The sequence below is a fragment of the Entelurus aequoreus genome, linkage group LG06 (genome assembly GCF_033978785.1).
Source record: "Entelurus aequoreus isolate RoL-2023_Sb linkage group LG06, RoL_Eaeq_v1.1, whole genome shotgun sequence".
Classification (NCBI taxonomy): domain Eukaryota; kingdom Metazoa; phylum Chordata; class Actinopteri; order Syngnathiformes; family Syngnathidae; genus Entelurus; species Entelurus aequoreus.
This window is the reverse complement of record NC_084736.1, coordinates 36,356,092-36,381,080: the sequence shown is the minus strand read 5'-3', so window position 1 is coordinate 36,381,080 and position 24,989 is coordinate 36,356,092. Positions and strand designations below refer to the sequence as shown.

Here is a 24,989-nt window from a genome sequence, read left to right as displayed (position 1 = left end):
GGTGTATAAGACGACAATATGTTGAAATCAAGTTGTATAAGACGACAATATGTTCAAATCCAGGTGTATAAGACGACAATATGTTCAAAGCCAGGTGTATAAGACGACAATATGTTCAAAGCCAGGTGTATAAGACGACAATATGTTCAAAGCCAGGTGTATAAGACGACAATATGTTCAAAGCCAGGTGTATAAGACGACAATATGTTGAAATCAAGGTGTATAAGACGACAATATGTTCAAATCCAAGTGTATAAGACGACAATATGTTCAAATCCAGGTGTATAAGACGACAATATGTTGAAATCCAAGTGTATAAGACGACAATATGTTCAAATCCAGGTGTATAAGACGACAATATGTTGAAATCAAGGTGTATAAGACGACAATATGTTGAAATCAAGGTGTATAAGACGACAATATGTTCAAATCCAAGTGTATAAGACGACAATATGCGTGTGTTCGTGTTGTCACACTAAATATCATGTTTGTTTTCTTTTGTCCGCAGTGAAGAAAGCAGAACTCCTGGGACCTCCAGGTGAGAACTTTCACTCCTGACTGTCTTACGTTCTTCTCTGCTTCCAAAAGTCTTTCACTGGTTCACGTCTGATTGGAGGGTTCTTGTAGTGCTGGTACTCGTGTTATGACGTTTGGTGGTGTGACATTTTGTATTAAGACGTTTGATGTTTCTTCATTATGACTATTTGTGTTAAGGTGTTTTATATTACCATGTTTTGTGTTACTTTGTGTTAACACCAGACATCTTGACACAAACCTAGTATGTTTTGTGTTACCATATTTTGTGTTACCATGTTTTATGTTACCATGTTTTGTGTTACCATGTTTTATGTTACCATGTTTTGTGTTACCATGTTTTGTGTCATGACATCTTGTGTTACTAGGCTTTGTGTTGCGATGTTTCACATTATAGCGTTTCAACATTTCACATTCCGATGTTGTGTGTTGTTACGTTTCAGCTTCCAAAGTTTGTGTCCTTGACGACTCTTGTGCCAACTTGTTCCATTTTGCACAACTTGAATGAAAGTTTTAATATGAAAGTTTGAACATTTACTTCCTGTTCAGCAGATTGTTCTTTCATGTGCAATAAATACACACATAGGTAGGACCTTTGTGTTACTACAATTACCATTACTGCAATTCATGTTACTACAATTCATGTTCCTACAATTCGCGTTACTACGTTTTGAGTTCCCACGTTTTGAGTTCCCACGTTTTGAGTTCCCACGTTTTGAGTTACAACGTTTTGCGTTACTACGTTTTGAGTTACTATGTTTTGAGTTACTACGTTTTGAGTTACTATGTTTTGCGTTACTATGTTTCAGGTTACTATGTTTCAAGTTACTCCGTTTCAAGTTTCTATGTTTCAAGTTACTATGTTTCAAGTTACTATGTTTCAAGTTACTACATTTCAGGTTACTACGTTTCACTCTACTACGTTTCAGGTTACTACGTTTCACATTACTACATTTCAGGTTACTACATTTCACGTTACTACATTTCAGGTTACTATGATTCAAGTTACTACGTTTCACGTTATTACATTTCAGGTTACTACGTTTCACGTTCTTAAGTTTTGTGTTACTACGTTTCAAGTTTCTACGTTTCAAGTTTCTACGTTTCAAGTTACTATGTTTCAAGTTTCTACAGGGGGACGGCGTGGCGAAGTTGGTAGAGTGGCCGTGCCAGCAATCAGAGGGTTGCTGGTTACTGGGGTTCAATCCCCACCTTCTACCATCCTAGTCACGTCCGTTGTGTCCTTGGGCAAAGACACTTCACCCTTGCTCCTGATGGCTGCTGGTAGCACCTTGCATGGCAGCTCCCTCCATCAGTGTGTGAATGTGGAAATACTGTCAAAGCGCTTTGAGTACCTTGAAGGTAGAAAAGCGCTATACAAGTATAACCCATTTATCATTTACATTTCATGTTAGTACGTTTCAAGTTACTATGTTTCAAGTTACTATGTTAAGTTTTGTGTTACTACATTTTGTGTTACTATGTTTTAAGTTACTGCGTTTCACATTCCTAAGTTTAGCGTTACTACGTTTTGGTTTAGCAAATTTTGGGTTACTACGTTTCAGGTTACTATGTTTCAGATTACTGCGTTTCACGTTCCTACGTTAGATGTTCCTAAGTTTAGCGTTACTAAGTTTTGTGTTACTACGTTTTGTGTTACTACGTTTTAGGTTACAACATTTCACATGACTGCGTTTTACGTTCCTTAGTTTTGTGTTACTATGTTTTGTGTTACTATGTTTCGTGTTACTATATTTTGTGTTACTCTGTCCCACGTGATGGCATCTCACACTAGGGTGTATTGCATTACTATGTTTTGTATTGCGACGTTTCCTATTTTGCCACGTTGTGGTAGTGACACCACATAGGGCCAGAAGTGGTTCTTGAGAACTTCATAGGACCGGAAGTGGTTCTTGAGACCTTCATAGGACCAGAAGTGGTTCTTGAGACCTTCATAGGACCAGAAGTGGTACTTTAGACCTTCATAGGACCAGAAGTGGTTCTTGAGACCTTCATAGGACCAGAAGTGGTTCTTGAGACCTTGAGTGGTTGTATGGAAAACAAAGAGTCTGGACTAGAAAAGTCCTCCCAGTCTGCTGCTCTACTTGACAAACTTCACGAGTGTCCTGGGGGTGCGGGCGGCGTCCCGGCGGCCTGCTTTAAATCTCCGAGGCGAGGGGTCCCAGGAGACCTGGGTCCTGAATATGGATCACTTCTTAAATTAGCCTGACGATCAGCAGGCTCGACTTAAGAGGACACGATAGTTTCTAGAACACAATCAGGTCACCGCACACAACACAGGAAGTACCACCAAAATAAGAGCGCGAGACAGGAACTAAAACCCCAACAGACTCAAAGTCATGACACTTATGGCCATGTCCTGAGGTGGTCAGTACGTTGTGGAGGTCAACTTGTGTCTTTATTACGCACGCTATATGTCAAATGATGCTGACAACTTCATTGATAAAAATTCAGTGTAAAAAAAATCAGTGTATAAAAATTCAGTGTCTAAAATTCAGTTTGAAAAAAGTCAGCGTATAAAATTTCAGTGTAAATAAAATTTGGTGTCTAATATTCAGTCTGAAAAAAGTCAGCATATAAAATTTCAGTGTAAAAAAATTCAGTTTATAAAATTGAGAGAGGGAAGTCTGGGCATCTCTACCTAGGCTGCTGCCCCAGCGACCCCACCTCGGATAAGCGGAGGAAAATGGATGGATAGAAATTGAGTGTATAAAAATGTTGTGTAAAAAAAAAAAAAATCAGTGTGAAAAATCAGCATAAAAAAATTCAGTGTTTAAAAAAATCAGTGTAAAAAATTCAGTAAATAAAAATTCAGTGTATAAAAATTCAGTGTAAAAAAATCAGTATATAAAATTCAGTGTGAATAAAATCAGTGTGTAAAAATTCAATGTAAAAACATTCAGTGTAAGAATACAATGTAAAAATTCAGTGTAAAAAAATACAGTGTAAAAATTTATGTAAAAAATACAGTGTAAAAATACTGTGTAAAAAATCAGTGTAAAAAAATCTGTTACGTTCGGCGGGGGAAGGAGACGACAACACAAGGAAGATCAGGTTAACAGGTTTATTTAAACCTTTGATGAGTGTGTGGGAGGTATATGCTACTCTATGTGTGTGGTGCCAGACTATGTGTAGAATTAATAATGTAAATGTTACCAGGGTTGTTGTAAGTGCGTGTTGGATGAATCCTTCGTCAGTCCAGAGGGGCGAGGCAAAAAGTTAGTCCGTGGGCAGGCAAGTGGTCGGGGGCTGGAGAGAAGCAACGAGGTCCGTGTCCAAGCAGGGGTCGAGGATCGTGGGAGGCAGTCCAGAGTACAGAGGGAAGTCGAGATACACAACTCGATCACGGGGAACAGGAAGGACACTGTGGAGAACACAAAGGACATGAGACACAGGACAAAGAGGTAACAGGTAGAGAGCAAGTACGCGGGAGGGGAAGCCAGAGACGGGATGCTTACTGCAAAGAGTTAACTACGTTCCGGTGTAGGCTCCATGGGTCCGCTGGTCTTTATGCTGATTGTCTTGATTAGTCCCAGGTGCGCAGATTGCCTGCAGCTTCGCCGTTGCGTGGGCGTGGAGCAGAGGAGTTCAGGAGTGTGTAGGTCACATTTATTTGTGGGAGGAATGTCTCATCGACACAAAAGCAAAAAAGCAATCCACATATGCAAATTTAATACAAATACAAATACAAAATCAAGCATATTTATATTCAAATCTCAAAAATATATTTAAAAATACACGTTTATTTATACAAATTCTGGATTTATTTGTATGTCGCATTTTTATATTTATACATTTTATTTGTATATATTTTCAAATCTCAAAAATATATTTACAATTACGCGTTTATTTATACAAATTATTTATTTATTTGTATAACATATTTGTATTTGTATATTTAATAATATATGCATTTGTATTAATATCACATTGATATATATAAGTTGATGTGAGACAATTCTACTTCCATATAAAAAAGTTGGCATATAAAAATTAAAATGCAAAAAATTCAGTGTCAAAAAAAAGATTTGGTAATAAAGACAAATGAACCTCCATGGTACATTATACTATTTGTAACTCATCTTTTAAAACTAAACATGGCATAATTAAAATGTCTGCATTAAGATGATGACTTAAATCCACTGAGATCAAGTAAGACCTAAAAAAATAGTGTTGTCGCAGCAAAAAGTCAGAAGACGGCGTGGCGAAGTTGATAGAGTGGCTGTGCCAGCAATCGGAGTGTTGCTGGTTACTGGGGTTCAACCCCCACCTTCTACCTTCCTAGTCACGTCCGTGGTGTCCTTGAGCAAGACACTTCACCCTTTGCCTCTGATGGCTGCTGGTTAGCGCCTTGCATCGCAGCTCCCGCCATCAGTGTGTGAATGTGTGTGTGAATGGGTAAATGTGGAAATACTGTCAAAGCGCTTTGAGTACCTTGAAGGTAGAAAAGCGCTATACAAGTATAACCCATTTATCATTTATCATTTAAGATGCAAGTTCCTCTACCTCCCATCATGCATCACTCCCCGTCTGCTAACGAGCGGCCAGTAAATGTCATCTCTGCACATGTGACCCAATAGCACTTATTTACTGTCAATTATGAATGAGGCAGGAGAGTGCCCCGCTGCATGCTGGGAAATGTCCTGCTGCTCATTGGAGGACAGAATGGAGCTTGTTCCACACAGGAAATGACATCATGCTAACCTTTTAGCATACATGCTAATGACTTGTGTAGTACATGAAGTTGTAATATATACACATATTACTACTATTTTATACATACACACAATACTACTATTTTACATATGCATATTACCACTATTTTACATATACATACACACAATACTACTTTTTACATATATACGCACAATACTACTATTTTACGTATACATATTACTACTATTTTACATATATATACATATTACTACTATTTTACATATATATACACAATACTGCTATTTTACATATACATATTACTACTATTTTACATAAATATATATATATATACACACACACACATATTACTATTATTTTACATGTTTATATACCTATTACTACTATTTTATATATATATATACTGTGTATATATATATATATATATATATATATATATATATATATATATGTATATATATATGTATACAGTATATATATATATATTTATATTTATATATAAATATATATATATATATATATATATATATATATATATATATATATATATATATATATATATATATATACGTATATATATATATATATATATATATATATATATATATATATATATATATATATATATATATATATGTATGTATGTATGTACAAACCCCGTTTCCATATGAGTTGGGAAATTGTGTTGGATGTAAATATAAACGGAATACAATGATTTGCAAATCATTTTCAACCCATATTTGTCACGTGGGGGTTTACGCTTGCTGCGCGGTTGTTCTCCCAATGCACACTGATGGCTCCGGACCAAGACATGAAGGTAGGAATGATTTATTGATCATAAATTATTCAAAAACACAAGATAAGCAAAACGGATGCATGTTGATCGCACGCGGAAGCTAAGGCTAAAACTTAGCGCAGGAAACAAAGAAGCTAAACCTAGCATGGACTTGAAACCAGTAATACTCACAAAACTTTACGCTGACAGGTTGCATGAAGCAAAACAATGAAGCCACACCGAGTGACCGGAAAAGACAGGCTTAAATAGAAGTCTCTGATTAGCAACAGGTGCGTGTCCGGAAAACCAGCGGCAGGTGAAAATAATGAGTAACCATGGTGACAAAACAAGGAAGTGCAACCAGGAACTAAGGAAGTCCAAAACTAACAGAACATAACTAAACTAAACATGATCCGGACCACGGATCATGACAGACCCCCCCCCCCCCCCCCCCCACAAAAACAAAAACAAAACACAAGCAGGGTCAAAAGTCACGGGAGGGCGGAGGGAGGACTTGGCGGTGGGTCGCCAGGCCAAGTGTCCCTGAATCCACCGAGGACAAGTCAAGTGGCTGCGGTGAGTGGAACGCCGCTGCAGCAGGCGAGACGGGCGACCAGGGAATGGCCACATTCGTGGCCGACGGGGAGGTGGGCGGACTTTGCGAGGCGGACGACCAGAGAGCGGCCACATCCGTGGTCGACGGGAAGGTGGGCGCGTCGGCGTTGTGGCAGGCTTGGACGTAGCAGCAGACGTGGCAGGCTTGGACGCAGCAGCAGACGTGGCAGGCTTGGACGCAGCAGCAGACGTGGCAGGCTTGGACGTAGCAGCAGACGTGGCAGGCTTGGACGTAGCAGCAGACGTGGCAGGCTTGGACGTAGCAGCAGACATGGCAGGCTTGGACGCAGCAGCAGACGAGTCTTGCGTGGTAGCAGGTACAGGCGGCGAAGCTTGGCGTGGTGCAGGTACAGGCGGAGAAGCTTGGCGTGGTGCAGGTACCGGCGGCAAAGCATGGCATGGTGCAGGTACCGGCAGCGAAGCTTGGCGTGGTGCAGGTACAGGCGGCGAAGCTTAGCGTGGTGCAGGTACCGGCGGCGAAGCTTGGCGTGGTGCAGGTACAGGTGTCAGCCGAGGAGCATGAACTGGAGTAGGTGCTAGCCGAGGAGCAGGAACTGGAGCAGGTGCTAGCCGAGGAGCAGGAACTGGAGCAGGTGCTAGCCGAGGAGCAGGAACTGGAGCTAGCCGAGGGGCAGGAACTGAAGCTAGCCGAGGAGCAGGAACAGGAGCTAACCGAGGAGCAGGAACAGGAGCTAGCCGAGGAGCAGGAACAGGAGCTAGCCGAGGAGCAGAAACAGGAGCTGGAGATGGTGGCGTCTGCAAGCCCACCGGAGATAAAGGTGGCGTCTGCAAGCCCACCGGAGATGATGGTGGCGTCTGCAAGCCCACCGGAGATGATGGTGGCGTCTGCAAGCCCACCGGAGATGATGGTGGCGTCTGCAAGCCCACCCGGGCTGAGGTTAGCCATGAGCATGGCGGAGGTGGTCTAGCTGGGGGTTGCGGCTTGGCATGCTGATGGACTAGTGGTGGAGGACGGGCCGGAGGTTGCGGCTTGGCAGGCCGAAAGACCGGTGGTGGCGGCCGGGATGGAGGTTGTTGCCTGGCTGGGCGCAGCCGAGCCACCCCATCAGTACAGCTCCCGGCCCCAGCCCCCCCCTCAAGGGGCGGATACCAGACGCGCTCCCTGCGGTCTGGAACTCTCTTTAGGGGTGGGTGGAGGGAGGTCAGGAGGGGGGTAGACTCCTCCCCTTTAAATTGTCCAGAAAATCTTTCCCCCCACCCACCTGAGATTGTGTGGGAGGGCAGAGGGAAAAAGTCCTTGACGTGGGCGGGGCTGGAGTCCTTAAGGGCGAAGTCAGAGTCACTGGGGGCGGAGGTGACTGAAGTTGACAAAATCTAACTTGCGAAAAAATTTCCTGATAATATTTTATTTTAGGAATTAAGTCTTTTGGAGGCGGCTGACAGAAAGAGTTAGCAGATTGAAAAAAAAGGTCCTGGTCTCTGACGTCATCGGAAGTGGGCGGAGTAAAGTTGTCAGCTCGGGTCTCCAGCTGACTGACAGCCCAATCGGTAAACTGTTTGGCAAAATGAGTGATGGGATTACCAAACAATGGCGGCGAGGAAGACTGGGCTGCATGTGGCGTGCTGTGTTCCGGAGGAGGAGTTTGGGGGAACGACGCGTCTTGGTGGCGAAACAACGCCTTTCTGGCTGGCTTCCGCCTTTCTGGCTGGCTTCCGCCTTCGCCAGCGCGTCTCCATCTCCTCGTGGCCAGGTGCGAAAGAACATGATGGTGGCTTCATTTCTGTCATATGGGTGTTTACGCTTGCTGCGCGGTTGTTCTCCCAATGCACACTGACGGCTCCGGACCAAGACGTGAAGGTAGGAATGATTTATTGATCATAAATCATCCAAAAACACAAGATAAGCAAAACGGATGCATGCCGATCGCACGCGGAAGCTAAGGCTAAAACTTAGCGCAGGAAACAAAGAAGCTAAACCTAGCATGGACTTGAAACCAGTAATACTCACAAAACTTTACGCGGACAGGTTGCATGAAGCAAAACAATGAAGCCACACCGAGTGACCTTAAAAGACAGGCTTAAATAGAAGTCTCAGATTAGCAACAGGTGCGTGTCTGGAAAACCAGCGGCAGGTGAAAATAACGAGTAACCATGGTGACAAAACAAACAAGGAAGTGCAACCAGGAACTAAGGAAGTCCAAAACTAACAGAACATAACTAAACTAAACATGATCCAGACCACGGATCATGACAATATTCAGTTGAATATGCTACAAAGACAACATATTTGATGTTCAAACTGATAAACATTTTTTTTTGCAAATAATCATTACTTTAGAATTTGATGCCAGCAACACGTGACAAAGAAGTTGGGAAAGGTGGCAATAAATACTGATAAAGTTGAGGAATGCTCATCAAACACTTATCTGGAACATCCCACAGGTGAACAGGCAAATTGGGAACAGGTGGGTGCCATGATTGGGTATAAAAGTAGATTCCATGAAATGCTCAGTCATTCACAAACAAGGATGGGGCGAGGGTCACCACTTTGTCAACAAATGCGTGAGCAAATTGTTGAACAGTTTAAGAAAAACTTTTCTCAACCAGCTATTGCAAGGAATTTAGGGATTTCACCATCTACGGTACGTAATATCATCAAAGGGTTCAGAGAATCTGGAGAAATCACTGCACGTAAGCAGCTAAGCCCGTGACCTTTGATCCCTCAGGCTGTACTGCATCAACAAGCGACATCAGTGTGTAAAGGATATCACCACATGGGCTCAGGAACACTTCAGAAACTCACTGTCAGTAACTACAGTTGGTCCCTACATCTGTAAGTGCAAGTTAAAACTCTCCTATGCAAGGCGAAAACCGTTTATCAACAACACCCAGAAACGCCGTTGGCTTCGCTGGGCCCGAGCTCATCTAAGATGGACTGATACAAAGTGGAAAAGTGTTCTGTGGTCTGACGAGTCCACATTTCAAATTGTTTTTGGAAACTGTGGACGTTGTGTCCTCCGGACCAAAGAGGAAAAGAACCATCCGGATTGATATAGGCGCAAAGTTGAAAAGCCAGCATCTGTGATGGTATGGGGGTTTATTAGTGCTCAAGACATGGGTAACTTACACATCTGTGAAGGCGCCATTAATGCTGAAAGGTACATACAGGTTTTGGAGCAACATATGTTGCCATCCAAGCAACGTTACAATGGACGCCCCTACTTATTTCAGCAAGACAATGCCAAGCCATGTGTTACATCAACGTAGCTTCATAGTAAAAGAGTGCGGGTACTAGACTGGCCTGCCTGTAGTCCAGACCTGTCTCCCATTGAAAATGTGTGGCGCATTATGAAGCCTAAAATACCACAACGGAGACCCCCGGACTGTTGAACAACTTAAGCTGTACATCAAGCAAGAATGGGAAAGAATTCCACCTGAGAAGCTTAAAAAATGTGTCTCCTCAGTTCCCAAACGTTTATTGAGTGTTGTTAAAAGGAAAGGCCATGTAACAAAGTGGTGAACATGCCCTTTCCCAACTACTTTGGCACGTGTTGCAGCCATGAAATTCTAAGTTAATTATTATTTGCAAAAAAAAAATAAAGTTTCTGAGTTTGAACATCAAATATCTTGTCTTTGTAGTGCATTCAATTGAATATGGGTTGAAAGTTTTTTTTGCAAATCATTGTATTCCGTTTATAGTTACATCTAACACAATTCCCCAACTCATATGGAAACAGGGTTTGTATGTATGTATGTATGTGTGTGTGTGTGTGTGTGTGCGTGTGTGTGTGTGCGTGTATGTATGTATGTATGTAACGGCTACTCTTGCGTTCCAAAAAAGTTTCGAAAAAATAAAAATAAAGTCATGCAGAGTAGTCTTGAGGAGGAGGTGTTTGACTCACTAAATTCCTTAATAAGCACTCGCGGAGATATTTCTAGATTCAAAATGATCATAATTTATTTTCACAAACAAAAAATATTCTCCGTGGTTGACTTCAACATAATCAAAATAACTTATTTAGCGTGGCTTCAAAGTAACTTTAGCGTGGATTCAAAATAAGTTGTTTTTGCGGTAAACAAACTGTTCCACTACTCACACAGAAAAAGGGCACCCAGCTGTCCTGTCTTCTTAATTATAGGAGGAGGAAGTGGCTCACCAGTAGGAGCGTAAGCAGCTGAAAACAATCAGTCAATCACAATGAAATCTAAAACATCCAATAATTCATTAACATCATTCTTGACATTATTTGATTTAATTGTCAAACACTTAATAAATAAATAATATAGATAGGCTCCAACTGGCTCCAACATCCCGGCCCCTAATTGTGTGCTTTAGCAAAACAATTACATAAATAATATTCACAGGAGCCATAATAGAACAATATAATCCAAACAATTATGTTCTTCAAATTCAAAATTAATTAAGTTACTTGAGTTATTAGTCAAGTCTCATCAAAGTCCATAGTCATATCTGAAGCGGTCATCGAGTCTGGAGAACCGAAGCCCCCCTCAGTCCATCAAGCTGCTTCCATTAGCAGGCAGAGTTCATCTATTGGTCGTTGAACTGTGTTGGTCTTGGTTTTAACCAAAACACTTCTTACAAAGCCTTTGGCATCTGGAAATGTCTTTACTTGTTCCATGGTCTTAGGTCCATGGCCTTGTCATGTGTTTCCTTGTTCCATGGTCTTGTTGAATGTTTCCTTGTTCCATGGTCCATGGTCTTGTCCTTGGTGGAGTCCTTGATTTTGTTATTTTTCTCCTTTTCAACTGTTCTGTGCATGTCTTTGCCATCTCGTTTTCCGGCGTATGGGAATGTGTAAGGATTAGCCTCTAAGGGCATTGGCTCTTGGTTAAAAGGTAAGTTTCCCCTCCGACCGTACAGGTCTCTGAGTTCCTCCGTTTTGTCACGTTTGTCACCTTTGTCCTTCTTGACATTTTCTTTACCATGGCTTTTTTGGAAGAAGAAGAGGAGGAATGCCGATGTTTTTCTTTCTTCCTGAACTTCTTAAACTGCCTCTCAATCTTCCTGGGACACCACACAAATGTATCCTTTGGTTCAAAGTGAAGGTAGGCGTAGCGCACCAACTCCTGGCGTTGTTGTTTATCCAGAATCGCAAACAGGAAGTAGTCAAGTATGCTGTGTTTAACACTGGTGAGGTTTTTCTTGACCAGAGTCTCCTCGAGGAAGAAGCGAAAGAGCGGTGCCTGATAGTGCTCAAATCCTAGCTCGCCCAGACTCTTTAAGATGCGAGTGATGCGCATGTTGTTGTGCATGTTCTGCTCAAGGTTCCTGAAGCGCTCTTTCCAGTTGTCTGCTCGTGTCACTTCACCCGTCTCTTTGTTAACCAGGCGGACGCCGTAGAAGCCCAACATGAGTTCATAGGACTCCACTAGCCTCTTTTTTGCATCCTCATTACTCTTAAAGGCCTCAATTTCCTTCTTGGTGAGTTCAGAAGCCATGTAGTTTACCCCTGGTTCTCGGAGTGGAAACAGCCACTGAATGTATGAGTGAACTCTCTCCAACTTTTTGTAGTCATTCTTCCATTCTTTGAGGAACGATTCAATGTAGACATTATCAGGTGAAGAGGGGAATTTATTGAGGTAAAACTGCAAATTCTTCATTTTGTCCTCTGAGCACTCTTCATCTGCAAGATTAGGGTATCCTCTTCTGTAGTTCTGCATATCCTTTGCTGCCCTCATGTTTCTGGGCGTGTGATGCCACGATTCTGAAGTCCAACCAGATTTATTTTTGTCTCGACTAGATCGACGATGTTGACCATCTGCGGCCTGGTCCTCTCCATCACTCTCTGTGTCCCAGGTCGAGTCGTAAGCACACACACAGTCGTCCTCCATGATTGCCGTCTTAACTCTGACTGGCATGATTGCAGGTGCACAGTCTTTCCCGGCCCCGGTTGCATCACCGGCTGAAACAAGAGCACTGCTTATAGGGGTTTCTTCTGTCTCTGCAGTGGACTTTGCTTGATTTTCCTGTCTTGGGCCTTTTTCACTTGGAATATGAAGTACAGTAGGATGTTTCATTTTGCAAACATGACACATTAATCTTCTTTTAAAATTTTTGCTTAAATGACCTTTTAGTAGGCAACCAAAACAATATCCTTGCCTTCTTAAAAATTCAATCTTGTTGTCATGTGACTGTGTTTTGAATAGTGAGCAGTCAATCAGAGCATGTTTGCCATGACAATATCCACATGAAGGGATGATACCACTGGGTGTGGTTTGAGCAGGTTGTTGTGGAACAGATGATTGTTTTACAGTGCATCCTGCTGGCTTTGTATTCACAGCTACTGAAGTAGCAAAGCTGCTGTGTCTTTGGCTGATTGGTTTTAATTCACTTGTGCTTCTTGGAAGAGGCCTTTTCATTGTCATTTGGTCCTGAATGTCTCCAAACAACGGATCCAAAAGCATCTTGGCATGCTTTTCCACAAAATCCACAAAGTTGTTAAATCTGATTCTCCTGCCAGTTCTCTGTTGTGTCTCATAAGCTGTGCTTCGCCACCTTTCTCTGAGTTTGTAGGGTAGTTTGGATGTAATTAGCCTTAGGTTCGATGGGATATCAAGTTCCTCCAAATACTGTAAATCTTGCATTACATTACAGCATCCCTTTAAATACAGTGCATATGCATGCAGCATTTTCCCATCCTCAGCTTTAATCGCTGTCCAATTCAAGGCTTTTTCCAAGTAAGCTCCCGAAATCTTCATCTCATTTCCAAAATGTTCTTTTAAGAGGCGCCTTGCTTCATTATAGCCCCTACTGGCTTCCATGTGCAAACAGCTGCGAACCAAGTCTCTTGGCAAACCAGAGGTAAACTGCTCAAGGAAGTAGAGCCGGTCTTGATCATTATCAGTCTTGTCTTCAATCAAGTGTTCAAATGCATGGATAAAAGACTGATATGCCAGTGGGTTACCATTATACACCGAAATCTCTCTTGCTGGTAGTAGAGACAGTTTTTGCTGTGAGACAATGAGTTTTGCAATGTCACTTTGTCTTTGAATAACCATATCCAAGTTATCATGACCAGCATTGATAACCACATTATCTTGTGCAGAGTGATTTATTGGTTGAGTCTGATTTACAATCTGGGTCTTGTGTTTTTCAGTTGCGTTTTTGTTTTGAGGTTTATTTAGATCTTCTGATGTGTTGGTGTTCCTTTTAAGTAGAGGTCTGTGGAGACTTAAGATGGTTTGGTGAAGTGGGGTCTTGGGTATTGCACCGAACTCTATAAAGTCCACATTGCTCTCCATGGTTTCTGTATCATGGTGAGAATCATAATACTCAGTCATGCCATCACCTGGAGGTTCCTCAGCCACCTCATGGCTTTCATGAATTAAATCACTTTGAAGGATTTGTATTTTAGCAGTTGATGCTGCGAGGTCTGCTTCCAACTCCATTTGCTCCATCTTTGCTTTAAGCTTTGTTTCCTCCAGTTCCAAGGTGTGTTTTTCCTTAAGTGCAGCAGCTCGAGCCATTGTGGCAACTTGTTCCGCTTTGGCAATTTTTAATTCTGAGGATACTGAGGAACATCTGGAGGCTTTTGATCCAGTGGCAGACTTTGATTTGTGAGATACATTTGATATGCGGTCCAGTGGTCCAACTTTTGATTGTGCAATTTCTCTTTTCCATGTTTCAACATCTTTCTTAAAATAATTCAAATTTATTATTCTGGGTTCATACCAGTCATAATAATCATTTTCCTTTTCCTCTTCTGATAAGAATTCTTGCACAAAGTTGTGAGCATTTTTAAATTCATCCACAGCTCCTTTAAATACTTCAAATGCATCATTGACTTTATCAGCATTTCTAACATCAGTCTTTAAAGTCTTTATTTCATTTAGCCTCCTCGTGCACGCGCCCAGTCTGCCTCTGCGCGAGGCAATGCGCGTTCTCAGCATGTCCTCGTGTTCAGCTGCCGTCTCAGGTGTGCCAGACATCATTCCAGGTAATCGCACAGCTCAATTTAATGTCCACTTATTTCATTCTTAAATGTCCTTCCAACATCCTGTTTTATGGCATTTCACATCCACAATCTGTTCGAATGATTCCATACAGCGCAGCGGTGCGTTCATTCATGACGTCATCAGCTGATTTTACTCACGGCCCGCCGGCTGCTGGCTGTCATCGGTGCAGTGCGATCTTGGTTGGTCTTTTGGGTCTTCAGTGGAGTTTGTTTACTTGTAACGGCTACTCTTGCGTTCCAAAAAAGTTTCGAAAAAATAAAAATAAAGTCATGCAGAGTAGTCTTGAGGAGGAGGTGTTTGACTCACTAAATTCCTTAATAAGCACTCGCGGAGATATTTCTAGATTCAAAATGATCATAATTTATTTTCACAAACAAAAATATTCTCCGTGGTTGACTTTCAACATAATCAAAATAACTTGTTTAACGTGCCTTCAAAATAAGTTGTTTTAGCGTGGCTTCAAAAATAACTAGTTTAGCAGTAAACAAACTGTTCCACTCCTCACTCCTTCAACATGAAAGACAGACAAAGGGCCCCCAGCTGTCCTGTCTTCTTAATTATAGGAGGAGGAAGTGGCTCACCAGTAGGAGCGTAAGCAGCTGAAAACAAACAGTCAATCACAAATGAAATCTAAAACATCCAATAATTCATTAACATCATTCTTGACATTATTTGATTTCATTGTCAAACACTTAATAAATAAATAATATAGATAGGCTCCAACTGGCTCCAATAATGTATGTATGTGGATCACCACCTTATCGTGGTGAGGCACTTTGCGCGTCTCCATGACCCCTAGAGCTATGTCGGCTGGAGTCTCGCACTCCTGGCAGGGTCACCCAAGCCAAACAGGTCGAAGGGTAGAGACCAGACTAAGAGTGATCCCAAACCACGAGACCTCAACGGCAGAGCAGGCGGAGGGCGGTGGGTGTGAGAACCACCACAACGGCTGCGAAGGCGGAAGAAGGCATCCCACAGCCATGTGGGTTAAACCGGGAGGCAGTATGGCTACGGGAGTAAACCCCAAATGAAAAATCTGTGCTCCGGGGACACACACATGGGCAGGTTTCCAGCAGACTGGATCTCTGGCAATCCCCTGCAACTGCACTCACCTGAAGGTCGTCTCGAGTTTCTCTCGTGCCACTGGAATATGGTGGGTGTGGCCAAGATTGTGGGGGAAGGAACTGCGTGCACCATCCCTCACACAAATACACTCTTTGCGCAGGCTTCAGCTTCTTCTGAAAAGTCCTCTGGCGACAGGATAAAGCGACGGGGGCAGGTCAAGGATGTGACTGGAAGCTCCTAGTTTGAATCCTGCACAGAGGCGGCATGGGTGTGATGGTCGTTGTGAAGATTGGGATCAGGAACATGATCTTCCTTCGGCAGCTGCCCATGTGACTGAGGAGCCCTATTTAGGGTCTGCACTGCTTACCCCAAATTGGGGAAGGGTCTGGAAAAGGTGACCCAAAAATTGTTTGTTCCTCACACCTGGGTGGCAAACCGCAGCCACCAAGGCATCCCCTACTGCGGTCGAAAACATAACAAAGGAAAGCATATGACTATACACTTGGCTACCTGGAATGTCCGCACCCTCCTCGACACTCCTCGCCCACACTCCTGATGCCATGCAGCATGCACTAGACACCATGTCATCAGTCTACCGCTCACTAGGTCTGGTGATCAACATCCAGAAAACAGAGGTTCTCATCCAGGAGAGGTCCCCATCCCCTACACCCCCTGTCTTTACCATCAGCAGCACACCCCTCAAGCTCGTTGAGCAGTTTTTCTACCTCGGCAGTAATATGACCCCAACATGCCAGATCGATGATGACATCCAGGCTCGTATCAACTCAACCTCTGCCTTTGGAAGACTGCGCTCCCGGGTGTTTGAAAACAACCACCTTCAAACCTCAACGAAAGTGTCAGTCTACAGGGCGGTGTGTGTTTCAACTCTGCTGTATGGGTCGGAAGCCTGGACAATATACCGCAGACACATCCGCTGCCTAGATGCATTTAACATCAGATGTCTCCAACGCATTCTTGGCATCACATTGCAGGACCAAGTTCCTCATACGGACATCTTACAGCGCACTGAGTCCATAAGCATAGAGGCCACCCTGACACAGCGACAACTCCGGTGGGTTGGTCACACCATCCGGATGCAGGGACACCGATTGCTTTGTCAGATCCTTTATGGTCAGCTCCTTTCAGCCAGCAGAAAGCCCGGAGGACAAAAGCTGCAGTACAAAGACCAACTGAAAGGGATATTGAAGAGGTGCAACATCAAACCCCACAAACTTGAGACAGCTGCAGCCAATCGATCACTGTGGCGTTCGCTTTGCCATGACGGGGTCATGTATCTGGAGGAGTGTCGGAACCAACACTTGAGGGATCAGCGGAGGCGAAGACACCACCCTGCAGTTCCAGAACCATGGTTGTTTTTTTTTTTGTCATAAAGAAATACAATCACGTGTGCTTACGGACTGTATCCCTGCAGACTGTATTGATCTATATTGATATATAATGTAGGAAGCAGAAATATTAATAACAGAAAGAAACAACTCTTTTGTGCGATTGAGTGTGAATGAGTGTAAATGGGGGAGGGAGGTTTTTTGGGTTGGTGCACCAATTGTAAGTGTGTCTTGTGTTTTTTATGTTGATTTGATTTAAAAAAAAAAAAATATATATATTTTATTTTATTTTATTTTATATTGTTTGGCCCGGTACCAATCGATCCACGGACCAGTACCGGGGTAGTCTACAAAATAGGAATGATGTAGTCTATACCATAGGAGTGATGTAATCTGTACCATAGGAGTGATGTAGTCTATACCATAGGAGTGATGTAGTCTATACCATAGAAGTGATGTAGTCTACAAAATAGAAGTGATGTAGTCTATACCATAGGAGTGATGTAGTCTACACCATAGGAGTGATGTAGTTTATACCATAGGAGTGCAGTAGTCTATACCATAGGAGTGATGTAGTCTATACCATAGGGGTGATGGGAATGTTTGTTGTAGCTATATATGTGTATATTTAGTGTATATATGTGTATATTTAGTATATAGAATAGAATAGAAAGTACTTTATTGATCCCTGAGGGAAATTCAGCACCACAGTTCGCTCACAATAGACAATAATAATAATAAATTCATATATTATATATATAATATATATAATATATGAATAATATAAATATATTCTACATATACTCTACATTTAAGTGCAGTCAAGGAACATGTGCATTATACAGTCTGATGGCTGTCGGTATGAAGGACCTCCTGCGTCGTTCTGTGTTGCATTTTGGGAGTCTGAGCCTTCCACTGAACGTGCTCATTCTCTCCGCAAGGTCCGAGTGTAGTGGGTGGGAGGTGTTGTCCATAATGGCTAGGAGTTTTGCTAGACTTCTCCTCTCTGACACCACCGCCAGAGAGTCTAGCTCCACTCCCACCACGTTACTGGCCTTCTCTGCCAACTTGTCCAGTCTGTTTGCGTCCCTCGCTCTCAGCCCGCTGCCCCAGCAGGCCACGGCGTACAAGAAGGCGCCCGCCACCACCGACTCGTAGAACATCTTCAACATCTTTGTACAGACGTCGAAGGATCCTAGCCTCCTGAGGAAGTAGAGGCGGCTCTGTCCCTTCTTGCAGATTGCCTCAGCGTGTTTTGACCAATTCAGCTTGTTGTCGATGTGTACTCCGAGGTATTTATAATCCTCAACCATGTCCACATCGACCCCCCCGATGGAAACAGGGGTCGCCGGAGTACTCCTCCTCCTTCCCAGGTCCACAACCAGCTCCTTGGTCTTCGTCACATTGAGCTGGAGATGGTTCTTTCCATACCATGTGACAAAGTCCTCCACCAGTGCCCTGTATTCCTCATCATCACCATCCTCAATACACCCCACTATCGCAGAGTCATCAGAAAACTTCTGAAGGTGGCAGGACTCTGAGTGATAGTGGAAATCGGTGGTGTAGATGGTGAAGAGAAAGGGGGAGAGGACTGTGCCCTGCGGGGCCCCGGTGTTGCTGACCAGCCTGTCAGACACACAGTCCTGCAGTCGCACGTACTGTGGTCTGTCAGTCAGGTAATCAACAACCCAGGACACCAAGGGGGCCTCCACCTGCATCGTCTCCAACGTCACACCCAGTATCCCAGGTCGTATGGTATCGAAAGCACTGGAGAAGTCAAAAAACATGACCCTCACACTGCTCGCAGGCTTGTCTGGGTGGGTGTGGGCTCGGTTCAGCAGGTAGATGACTGCGTCCTCCACTCCCAGTCGAGGCTGGTAGGCGAATTGGAGTGGGTCCAGGTTGGGCTTGACTGTAGGGCGAAGTTGTTCCAGGACCAACCTCTCCATTGTCATGTCTGTGTTCATGTTTTTGTTTGGCCATGTGCTGTTTTGTTTTTTGGACACTTCCTTAGTTCCTGGTTTCACTTCCTGGTTTTGTTGTTTCCATGGTTACTCATTAGTTTCACCTGTTCCACGTTTGGACTCACACACACCTGTCTCACGTTTTCACATTGTCATGTCACGCACCTGTTCACAGTTAGTCACGCACCTGTTTTCACTTATCATGTCACTATATAGACTTTTCTGTTTCTGTTGTTCGTCCTGGCGACATCACCCATTCATGCCATGTCCACAGTTCCTTGTCACGTTAGTTCTTGTTTCATCTCTTGTCACGTAAGTTTTTGTTTGTTTAATGTTCATAGTTCTCCGCCATTGTGCGCGCCTTTTGTTTTTTCCTAGTGAAGTTTTTTTACCTCCGCTGTGAGCGCCTTTTGTTTGTACCCCTTTTGTTTGTACTTTGTAGTTTATAGTTATAATTAAACTATGTCTTTACCTGCACGCCACGTCCGTTCCATTTCTTTTGCACCACGGGAGAGCAAACCACGCCAAAGACCAAGTCCTGACAGATGTCGCCAGCACGAGAGCTCTCCCGCAAAAAAATGGGACAATTTTGACGAGGTAACGTGGGAGGTCCTGCGCGCCATGGAAGCCGAGACACTCCGCCATTCCCCCATGGAGCGCAGGGATCTCATGTGGGGTCCGACCGGCAAACTGGTGCCGATCAGCTCCCTTTGGTCCGAGGATGGCGCTGCGTCACCGCAGTCCCGGAAGCGCCGCTCCCAACGAAGGACGTCAGGGAGGGCTTCCACAAGCATTGGAAAGGACGCTGCGCTCCTGCAGGCTCCTCCCCCTCCGGGCGGAAATGGAAATCAGCCAGCCTGGCAGCTCAAGGAGCACTCCACAGACCTGGAGATTGTTTTCCCAAATTCTTTACCGGTTCAATCCAAGCCCCCCAAATTCCATGCCCCGCCCCCCAGGACTCATATCACGCCCAAGTCCGAATTTTTTTTTTCACCCACAAAAGCCCAGGTGGGGGGGAAAGAAAGACATTTTGGACAATTTAGAGGGGAGGATTCTGCCCTCCTCCTGAACCCCCTCCGCCCACCCCAAAAGACGGTTCCAGACCGCGGGGAGCGCGTCTGGTATCCGCTCCTTGAGGGGGGGGCTAGGGCTGGGAATTGTTCAGGTGGGGTGGCTCAGCATCGTCACGCCAAGCCACAGCCTCCAGCACGACCACAACCACCTGTCTTTCGACCTGCCAAGCCACAGCCACCAGCACGACCACCACCACCTGTCTTTCGACCTGCCAAGCCACAGCCACCAGCACGACCCCCACCACCTGTCTTTCGTCACGCCAAGCCACAGCCTCCAGCACGACCCCCACCACCTGTCTTTCGACCTGCCAAGCCACAGCCACCAGCACGGCCGCCACCACCAGTTTTTCGACCATGCCAAGATCCACCTGCTCCACGCCCTGCTCCACGCCCAGCTCCACGCCAAGCGCCACCAGTACCTGCTCCACGCCAAGCGCCACCAGTACCTGCTCCACGCCAAGCGCCACCAGTACCTGCTCCACGCCAAGCGCCACCAGTACCTGCTCCACGCCAAGCGCCACCAGTACCTGCTCCACGCCAAGCGCCGCCAGTACCTGCTCCACGCCAAGCGCCGCCAGTCGCAGCCCCACGCCGCCAAGCGCCGCCAGTCGCAGCCCCACGCCGCCAAGCGCCGCCAGTCGCAGCCCCACGCCGCCAAGTGCCGCCAGTCGCAGCCCCACGCCGCCAAGTGCCGCCCGTGGCTGCCCCACGCCGCCAAGTGCCGCCCGTGGCTGCCCCACGCCGCCAAGTGCCGCCCGTGGCTGCCCCACGCCGCCAAGTGCCGCCCGTGGCTGCCCCACGCCGCCAAGTGCCGCCCGTGGCTGCCCCACGCCGCCAAGTGCCGCCCGTGGCTGCCCCACGCCGCCAAGTGCCGCCCGTGGCTGCCCCACGCCAAGACCAAAGCCAAGACCAAGACCCGCCAAGTGACCAAGACCAAGAACCGCCAAGTGACCAAGACCAAGAACCGCCAAGTGACCAAGACCAAGAACCGCCAAGTGACCAAGACCAAGAACCGCCAAGTGACCAAGACCAAGAACCGCCAAGTGACCAAGAACCGCCAAGTGACCAAGAACCGCCAAGTAACCAAGACCAAGTCCAAGCACCGCCACACCAAGACCAAGTCCAAGACCAACTACGCCAAGACCAAGACCAACCACGCCAAGTCCAAGACCAAGACCAAGACCAAGACCCACGCCAAGACCAAGACCCTCGTCAAGACCCGCCACGCCAAGCTTCGCCGCCTGACGCACCACGCCAAGCTTCGCCGCCTGCCACGACAACGCGCCCACCTCCTCGTCGGCCAAGGATGTGGCCATTCCATGGGCGTCCGCCACGCCAGGTGCGCCGACCTCCTCGTCTGCCACGAATGTGGCCATTCCCAGGTCGCCCACCTCGTCAGGTTCAGCGGCGGTCTACCCGCCGTCGCCACCTGACTCTGCCCCGGTGGATTCGGGGACACCTGGTCTGGCGATCCACCGCCATGTCCCCCTCCCCCCCTCCCATGACTCTTGATCCTGTTTTTTGTTTTTGGACATCTGGGATCTGTCCGTAAGGGGGGGGTTCTGTCATGTCTGTGTTCATGTTTTTGTTTGGCCATGTGCTGTTTTGTTTTTTGGACACTTCCTTAGTTCCTGGTTTCACTTCCTGGTTTTGTTGTTTCCATGGTTACTCATTAGTTTCACCTGTTCCACGTTTGGACTCACACACACCTGTCTCACGTTTTCACATTGTCATGTCACGCACCTGTTCACAGTTAGTCACGCACCTGTTTTCACTTATCATGTCACTATATAGACTTTTCTGTTTCTGTTGTTCGTCCTGGCGACATCACCCATTCATGCCATGTCCACAGTTCCTTGTCACGTTAGTTCTTGTTTCATCTCTTGTCACGTAAGTTTTTGTTTGTTTAATGTTCATAGTTCTCCGCCATTGTGCGCGCCTTTTGTTTTCTAGTCAAGTTTTTTACCTCCGCTGTGAGCGCCTTTTGTTTGTACCTTTTGTTTGAGTTTATAGTAATAATTAAATATGTCTTTACCTGCACGCCACGTCCGTTCCATTTCTTTTGCACCACGGGAGAGCAAACCACGCCACAGACCGAGCATTGACATCCATGGTCTTCATGATATGGGAGGTTAGAGCCACCAGCCTGTAGTCCTTCGACATGCTGGGTCGCGTGCACTTGGGGATGGGGACCACGCATGAGGTTTTCCACAGTGTGGGGACTTTCTGCAGCCTAAGGCTCATGTTGAAGATGTGCTGGAGCACACCACACAGCTGTGGGGCGCCGGCTTTGAGCACCTAGCTCATTGGCCCTCTCTTTGTCTCCGTCCACCCCCCTACCCCCGACGGTTTGAGGCCGGTGATGGTCTGCATACATTTCCAAACCGCCTTCATGTTGTTGTCCTTCAGCTTCCCTTCCAGATTCCTCCTGTAGTTCTCCTTGGCCTCCCTGAGTTTGGTCTTCAGCAGCCCCTGAACTCTTTTCACCTCCTCCCTGTTACCAGCATTGAATGCCCTCTTCTTCTCATTCAGGAGGGCTTTGATGTCCTTGGTCACCCACGGCTTGTTGTTTGGGTAGCAGGTGACCATCCTTGATGGGACATTTGAGTCAACACAGAAGTTGATATAGCCTGTGATGCACTCTGTGAGCCCGTCAATGTCCTGAGCACCTGCCAGTCAGTTACTTCAAAACAGCCCTGTATTGTCTCTTGGACCCCTTCTGACCACCTTCTCACTGTTTTTTTGGTCACAGGCTGTCTTTTGACCAGAGGCACATAACAGGGGTTGAGGTAAACACGGTTGTGGTCTGACCTGCCCAGCTCTGGTAGTAGTATGGAGCTATACGCATCCTTGATGTTTGTGTACAGCAGGTCCAGGATCTTGTTTTCTCTGGTGTGGCAGCTGACATACTGAGGGAAGTTCGGTAGTGATTTGTCCATAGTAACATGGTTAAAATCCCCCGAGATGAGGATGAGAGCTTTCGGGTGCTTGGTTTGGAGTCTGGCTATCGAGTTGTGGATGACGTCACCCGCAGCTGCAGCGTTAGCAGAGGGGGGGATGTATACTGCCATCACGATAACATGCGGAATCTCCCTGGGCAAATAATATGGTCTGAGTCCTACAGCTAACATCTCTATATTCGGGTCACAGTGGCGCTCTTTTATTGTGATATGACCGGGATGACAATATTTCTTATTAATAAACAAAGCAAGCCCCCCTCCTTTCCGTTTGCCGTTGGTTCGGTCCCGGTCAGTGCGCACCGTTTGAAACCCGTTTATAGAGACGTTACTATCCGGAACATCGTCGTGCAGCCACGTCTCAGTAAAACACATCAGGCTACACTCACAATATTCTTTCTGTCTACCGGCAAGCACAGACAACTCATCCATTTTATTTGCCAGAGACCGCACGTTACCCATGACGACGGAAGGAAGATATGGTTTATATCTCCTTCTCTCCCTCCTCGCTTCAGCCCTCTTCTGTCTCGAGCGTCTCTCTTTCCCTCGACAGCCACGAGCACCTCCATAAGTCCTTTTTAGCTCCTCGGGGATCTGGTTAGTTAGCGCCGGGTCCGTTAGCTGGATGCTAATAACTGGTGTCGCTAACCACTGTTCCCTGGTGTAGATAAAAGAGCCTCTCCACTGTTGTCCGTCTGAGCTCTTCAGTAGCGTCCCCACCGTCAGTAGGAAGAACAAAACACTTCTAAACTGCATTTTTAGAAGGGCACGACTGGATAAAAAGTAAATGGAGCGTAAATGTAAAAGTATAAAAAAGTACAAAACAAACAAAGACAAAGACGGAGCGAACTGCAGCAGCGGCCGTCTAGATCGACGCATGCGCACTTACATAAATATACATGTGTATATTTAGAGTATATATGTATATTTAGTATATAAATAGGTATATTTAGTATATAAATGTGTATATTTAGTATGTAAATACAGTATGTATATTTAGTATTTAAATACGTATATTTAGTATATACATATGTATATTTAGTATGTAAATATGTATATTTAGTATGTAAATATGTATATTTAGTATATACATATGCATATTTAGTATATAAATAGGTGTATTTAATATATAAATAGGTGTATTTAGTATATAAATAGGTGTATTTAGTATATACAAGTAGTGGTTAGAGTGTCCGCCCTGAGATCGGTAGGTTGTGAGTTCAAACCCTGGCCGAGTCATACCAAAGACTATAAAAAAATGGGACCCATTACTTCCCTGCTTGGCAGTCAGGATCAAGGGTTGGAATTGGGGGTTAAATCACAAAAAATTATTCCCGGGCGCGGCCACTGCTGCTGCTCACTGCTCCCCTCACCTCCCAGGGGGTGATCAAGGGTGATGGGTCAAATGCAGAGAATAATTTCGCCACACCCAGTGTGTGAGTGACAATCATTGGTACTTTAACCTTAACTTAACTTATATTTAGTATGTAAATAAGTATATTTAATATGTAAATATTCCGATATTGTCCAACTCTTATTTACCGATACCGATATCAACCGATACCGATATATACAGTCGTGGAATTAACACATTATTATGCCTAATTTTGTTGTGATGCCCCGCTGGATGCATTAAACAACGTAACAAGGTTTTCCAAGATAAATCAACACAAGTTATGGAAAAAAATGCCAACATGGCACTGCCATATTTATTATTGAAGTCACAAAGTGCATTTTTTTATTTAACATGCCTCAAAACAGCAGCTTGGAATTTGGGACATGCTCTCCCTGAGAGAGACTATGAGGAGGTTGAGGTGGGGGGAGGGGGTAGCGGGGGCTGGGGGTTGTATATTGTAGCCTCCCGGAAGAGTTAGTGCTGCAAGGGGTTCTGGGTATTTGTTCTGTTGTGTTTATGTTGTGTTACGGCCACCCTCAGTGTGACCTGTATGGCTGTTGACCGAGTATGCCTTGCATTCACTTGTGTGTGTGAAAAGCCGTAGATATTATGTGATTGGGCCGGCATGCAA

General features: G+C 45.1%; 2 protein-coding genes across 2 annotated transcripts in view; one reads left to right on the top strand and one right to left on the bottom strand.

Moving 5' to 3' along the window:
- The window catches only part of LOC133652192 (uncharacterized), a 94,450-nt gene that overhangs the window by 21,267 nt on the left and 48,194 nt on the right, over positions 1–24,989 (top strand). Inside the window, exon 3 of the mRNA XM_062050664.1 lies at positions 509–538. Within this exon, the coding sequence (XP_061906648.1) occupies positions 509–538 (30 nt within the window). The remainder of the gene's footprint in view (positions 1–508; positions 539–24,989) is intronic.
- On the bottom strand, positions 3,899–12,486 carry LOC133652118 (opioid growth factor receptor-like). The gene is made up of 4 exons (XM_062050519.1): positions 11,461–12,486; positions 7,843–7,938; positions 6,693–6,898; positions 3,899–3,919 (listed from the first exon to the last, which is right to left on the bottom strand). The coding sequence occupies exons 1-4, from the start codon at positions 12,458–12,460 to the stop codon at positions 3,899–3,901; spliced, it is 1,323 nt and encodes a 440-aa protein (XP_061906503.1). The 5' UTR covers positions 12,461–12,486.

Excerpts from the sequence above, each read along its gene's own strand:
- LOC133652118 (XM_062050519.1), bottom strand. The coding sequence starts at position 12,460 with ATGCCAGTCAGAGTTAAGACGGCAATCATGGAGGACGACTGTGTGTGT. Across the intron at positions 6,899-7,842 it reads GCCCTCCCACACAATCTCAG|CCTGCCATGTCTGCTGCTAC; the intron begins GTGGGTGGGGGG and ends GCTGCGTCCAAG. Across the intron at positions 3,920-6,692 it reads CCTTCCCGTCGACCACGGAT|TGTCCTTCCTGTTCCCCGTG; the intron begins GTGGCCGCTCTC and ends TGTTCTCCACAG.